This window comes from Cupressus sempervirens, chromosome 10 (genome assembly GCF_028749045.1).
Source record: "Cupressus sempervirens isolate cs-2001-9-10 chromosome 10, ASM2874904v1, whole genome shotgun sequence".
NCBI lineage: Eukaryota > Viridiplantae > Streptophyta > Pinopsida > Cupressales > Cupressaceae > Cupressus > Cupressus sempervirens.
The window spans coordinates 358,606,095-358,612,122 of NC_143127.1; the positions used below are offsets into that span (position 1 = coordinate 358,606,095).

Here is a 6,028-nt window from a genome sequence, read left to right on the forward strand (position 1 = left end):
TCAGTCTGCCTTTGTGAGTTTCCATAAAAAATAAAAATGGATCTTAATACAAGTGTTTCAGCAATAGGCCTCACAATCTTTCTTTTTACCGTGGTCTTGTCCACTGTGTTGGGAGGGGCAATGAGAAAAAAAAAAGAGAGATTGTGTTTGCCAGGGCCATTTCCGCTGCCCATCATAGGAAACCTTCACCAGTTGGGAGCTCTCCCTCACCGCGGTCTGCAGCGGCTGGCGGAGAAACATGGGCCAATAATGGCGGTGAAGTTTGGGTGTGTTTCCGTGGTGGTGGCCTCTTCTGCTCAGGCGGCCAAGCAGTTTCTGAAAACCCACGACTTGACTTTTGCCAGCAGGGCGTCTACTTCCGCCGGAGAACACCTGTTTTACAATCAGCAGGACATCTCGAATGCCCCCTACGGAGCACATTGGCGAAACATGAGAAAGATATGCGTGTTGGAGCTGTTGAGTGAGCAGAGAGTGGAGTCGTTCAGAGGTGTGAGGGAGGAAGAGGCGATGGCGATGGTGAGATCGATCTGGCAGAAGAGCGAGCAAGGGAGAGTCGCCGTGGATTTGAGCGAGAGCGTTGCCTGCTACAGCTCCGACTTGATGTGGCGAATTCTGACTGGCAGGACTAATGTCGACCGTCTCTCCAGTGGGACTGAGTTTGAGGACTTGATTTGGAAGGCTAATGAGTTGATGGGAGCTGTTAATGTTGGCGAGTTCATTCCTTGCTTGGACTGGCTCGACTTGCAGGGGGTGAGGCGCCGTATGAAGAATGTCCTCCACCACTTGGACGCTGTTTTTGACAAGATAATAGACAAGCATGGGCAGCGCAAGAGGAGGAGCAGCGCACACAAGGGGGAAGAGGAGGAGGAGGAGCGGCGGAAAGATTTGATTGACCTACTCTTGGATACGGATAATATCACGGATGAGCAAAGGAAGGGTATCCTTATGGCAAGACAAACTGATCTCCACTCTATTCTTATATTATGTATCATTACAATGCTTGAAAATGGTAGATAAATAAGTAGTTGAATTGCTCTGTACTGATTATATTTATTTATATACGCCTGATTTGGATTGTTTGTGTTTATAGGATATGTTTCTTACATCAATAGAGTCATCTGCATCTACGTTGGACTGGGTATTGAGCGAGTTACTGAAGAACCCAAACGCCATGAAGAAATTAGAGGAAATTGATTTTATAGTTAAAAAGGATGACAAAATAACAGCTTCTCACATTACAAGCATGGAGTACTTGCATTGTGTACTCAAAGAAACAATGAGACTGTATCCAATAGGTCCTTTTCTAATCTTCCATGAATCTACAAAAGATTGTGTTATGGAAGGTCCTCATCAAGACTATTTCATACCTACAAAAATAAGGGTCGTTATTAATGTTTGGGCGATAGGAAGGGATCCGAAAGTATGGGAAGATTTCTTGGAATTTAGGCCCGAGAGATTTATGGGTAAAAAGTTTGATGTAATAATAGATCGTGAACTGAGCATGATTCCTTTCGAGTTAGGAAGGAGAAGCTGCCCTAGTGCTTCCATGGGCACTATCAATATGGAGATTGCATTAGTATACCTTGTGCACTACTTCAATTGGAAATCAGAAGGAGAGATAGACATGACAGAATTTTTCAGAATCACCATTCCAAGAAAAGTGCATCTCTTTGCTATTCCAAGTTCACAGCCAAGGGTGAATTAGCTATTATTTAAATTGGTTTACCTTCTCTCTAGAATAATGTAATGATAAATTTTACAAATAAATATTACTCTTGATACGAGATGAATGCAAAATGTATATATATTACAATAAGTTTGATTTCAATTTTTCAAATATATGACTTCATCTTGATATATGTTCCATGTAACATATTATAATTCAACACTTATTATCTTATCTTTTTTACAACATAGTCATAAATTAAAATATTAATCTATTCCTTCATATGAGAATGTATATTTTTGTTATAAAGTTGTGAATAGTCACATAAATAAAAAATAGTATACTTTAACTATTATCTTTAACTATAATATTATTATAAATTTATAATTTTTAAATATAGAATATTTTCCTTTACATGATTTATTATTATTTGAATAAGTATAAATTAAAAGCCTTCTTTATGTAAATAATATTTAAACATAAGGGTTTCTTTTATATATAAATTATTTTGTAGAAAACAAACATTATAAACCACCATTCAATGAAATTGCTCATAATGAACATGCAATGTAATTTATTATTATAAAAATCATAGAAACTAACAAATGCATCAAGCAAAGAGAAACTAATTTTTTTAATAAAAAAATAGTAAGAGGGTGTTGACCCATCGTACAACCAAAAAATACTAGACATTATTAAGAATTGTATTAACAACACCTACTTAGGGGTGCGTGTACCGGTGGTTGTCCTACTTATTCTTTTATGGATATATCTATCTAATGGGAATTTGAGGTAAATGGTAATCCTATTGCATTAACCCAAAGTTTCTCTACTAAAAACTTGAATAGATATGGTATCTCTTTACTCAAAAACATTTTGGTTGACAATAGGTTAGGGATTTGGAATAAAATTGTTGGTAAATTTAACATTTCTAATTCTTAGAAGAAAACATACTCCATTATTTCAAATTTTTTGGGCCCCTTTTTCTCCCAAGCATACTACAAATACTAACCAGTTTCTCCATTGGGCTAAATGGAAAGATGGTGAGGAATTCAATATGGTTTCTACTAAGCGAGTAAGCCCATGCAACTCATTCCCACTTTTCATAATGAACACATTAGATGAAAAGTGGGAAAAATAATCTTGAGGGGCTTTAAGTAAAGCCAAGGATCCCATTGAAGCCTCCACATGGCTTTGCTCGAAGCCATGTGGACAGGGCTTTGAGAGAAGATGTAGGATTGGCCCACGACCCAGCTATGGCTTTGAACGAAACCTCAAGCTTCCTTAAAAGCCTTTATGGCTTCATTTGAAGCCCTAAAGGCTTCTTTCAAAGCCCTTTGAAACCCTATCATTGCACAAAAAATGGCATTTTAAAACCCATTTTACCATTTTATAATTTATTATCATGACGACGATTTTGCAATAGTGCTTGGAGCAAATTTTGTGACGTTTATAGTTGAGTCATCATTATGTGTTAGCATTTTCAACCTCCTTCAAACATTCAGTGTACCATGTATGTTCATTTTTGCATTTTTAATAAATATTTAGTTATTTTCAATGATTGTTTTGTTATGTAGATGAATTATTAGTAGATTTTTTTTAATATTTAGTTAGTTTTGTGAATTTACTTGGCTTTTTTATGGGTATTTTGTTATTTTTAGTATGCAATAATTAATTTTATGTTTATATGTTGTATTTTAGTTTAAATTTTAGAAAATATTTTTAAAATTGTAGTCCATGGAAGAAATAATATGTTTACTTTATTTAAAATGCTAGGTAGATAAACAATTGAAAAAAAATGATTAGATTTACAAAACCAAAAATATGATTCTAGATGTAGAAAACTAAAAATATGATCTAAGATGTAGAAAACTAACAATAGGATTAAATGTAGAAAACAAAAAATGATTTAGAACTCTAGATGAATAAAAAAATAAAAATTACATTCAATATCTGAAAAAACTCTCTTTCTCTCCCTCTCTCTCCTTATTTTCTCCCTCCTCACTCTCTTATCTCGCTCTCTCTCTCTCTCTCTCACTCTCTCTCTCTCTCTCTCTTCTTTCTCTCTCCTCACACTCTATCTCTCCTTGAAGTTTCTCTCTCATCTCAATTCTCTCTCCCTACTTTCTCTCTCATTATTCTCTCTCCTCACTTTCCCTGTCCTCATACTTTTTCTCTCCTTGAACTGTCTCTCCTTTCTCGCTCTCTCATCACACTTTCTCTCTCCTCACACTCTCCCTATTCTTTCTCTCTCGTCACTTTCCCTTTCATCATTTTCTCTCTCCTCACTTTCTCTATCTCCTCACACTTTCTCTCTCCTCATACTTTCTCTCTCCTTGAACTTCTCTCTCCTTTCTTTCTCTCTCATTACTTTCTCTGTCTTCATGCACTTCTTGTCTCTCCTCACACTCTTTTCCTCTTCTTACTTTCTCTCTCCTCTCACTTTTTCTCCCTGTCTCTCCCCTCTCTCTCTCCTTTCAAATATCTCTCTCATCTCACTTCTCTCTACTTATTTCTCTCTCCTCACTCTCTCATCTCAATGTCTCTCTCTCCCTCTCTCTCCTCATACTTTCTCTCTCCTTTCAAATCTCTCCCTCTCCTCTTACTTCTCTCTCATTAGTTTCTCTCTCCTCAAACTCTCTCCCTCTTCTTACTTTCTCTCTCATAATTTTCTCCCTCTTCTCACTTTCTCTCTCCTCTTACTACTCTCTCTTTACTTTCTTTCCTTTTTTCTCTCTCATCACTTTTTATCTCTTTGTACCCTCTCCCTCTTCTTACTTTCTCTCTCCTCTCACTTCTCTCTACTTACTTTCTCTCTCCTCATACTTTCTCTCTCTCACCTCACACTCTCTCCCTCTTCTTACTTTCTCTCTCATCACTTCCATAATATTAAGTTAACATTGGGTTCCCCTTGTGTTCTTGTAATATTAAGTTAACATTTGGTTTGCACATTGTACCCATAGATACCATCTCATAATCAGCCTCTAGATCAAGGACAGGGAGAGGGTTAGGGATAGGAACATGAACATGATCAGGGATAGAGATAGGGATAGGGACAAGCTTAGGCTCGGGCTCAAGGATAGAGATCACCTGTTGATGTATCATTTATCCACCCTCGTGTTCTTGATATGATGACTATATTCCATGTTTTGACAAAAGAAACTTCTAGACTGAAATCAGCTATTAAAAGATCTTAGGATCATCTATATAGAGGCATATGTTAGTAGATTTTGACTTGTCTTGAGGAGCTTACTAATAAACATAGATTATAGTATGCATTTACACAATAGTTTGTAGATAATTGTTTTGTTGAGCTTAGAGTAGATATATCAGTTGGTGTATCCTTAGACTAGGTTCAAAGCCTGGTTTCTAAGGAGATTATCAAATAAGAGTTCTTCCCATTTTATGCAGCAAAGACCAAGGTCAAGGCATATCAAGTTAATAGACGTGTTGAGCCACAAGTTGCTTGTATGATATACCCTTCATACCTAGTAGCACATGGTCATTATCCTAATAAGATCAAATTCCATTACATTTTGTTGAGCAGTTGTACACAGAGTTCCATTTGGTGTATCGCATCAACTATTTAGATATTCTAGGATATTATGGTCAGGGATGCAATAGAGTTTGTGATTGTGATTGATACCATGAGTCAACTCATGTTGTTCCTCATCATCATACATTTGTGGGATCTAGGACCCTAGCTGCATTGACTCTAGTGATGGTTGCAACTACAAATGGAGTTTTCATTACTTCTTAGAGGGAAGCAGTTGATCACATAGGACACATTGCATTTGACTTTGGGCAGATATCTTTTGACTAGACCTAGTTAGCAAAAATCATCTTTTGAGGCATCATTAAGTACTACACTACCCACTAATGAGATCTATAGATTTACGCATATTCCTTCCCCAAGAGATATATGTGGCCTCATTGGAGAGCACATACATATGGAGATGGCCTTGTATCTTCTAGATGATCTTTTACATGCATATTCATACATCACAGATACACAAGGGATGCCTTTACATAGTGTCGTAGAGTCAATTCCATAGAGGCCTATATTTTGAGCATCTCATGACCTTCCATTAGGTCATGCACACAAGAGTACACAACACTTTGCACAAAACTTTAGTGTTGAGCACTTTGTAGAGTGCTCTAGTGCTCAACACTTAGCTCCGACCCAACACAAGAGTCTGATGTAGCTCCACATGAGGGGACATTAGAAGTTGGTTGAGGTATTTCTATTTCTACTGATGGAGTTGATGTGCTTGATCAACAGTTACAAGATTTGAGTCAGATTCATGTTCCTAGTGAGATAGATCATACATGGACATGTTATTTTAGTCTACTAACTCTACA

The 6,028-nt window shown here is 36.9% G+C and overlaps 1 protein-coding gene across 1 annotated transcript; it reads left to right on the forward strand.

The window, feature by feature from the left end:
* On the forward strand, positions 1 to 1,705 carry LOC149534108 (cytochrome P450 750A1-like). Its single transcript, XM_089805535.1, has 2 exons — positions 1 to 948; positions 1,091 to 1,705. Exons 1-2 carry the CDS (start codon positions 37 to 39, stop codon positions 1,703 to 1,705), a joined length of 1,527 nt encoding a protein of 508 aa, XP_089661661.1. The 5' UTR covers positions 1 to 36.
* The last annotated feature ends 4,323 nt before the right edge of the window (positions 1,706 to 6,028 follow it).

Excerpts from the sequence above, each read along its gene's own strand:
- LOC149534108 (XM_089805535.1), top strand. The coding sequence starts at position 37 with ATGGATCTTAATACAAGTGTTTCAGCAATAGGCCTCACAATCTTTCTT. Across the intron at positions 949-1,090 it reads AAAGGAAGGGTATCCTTATG|GATATGTTTCTTACATCAAT; the intron begins GCAAGACAAACT and ends TTGTGTTTATAG.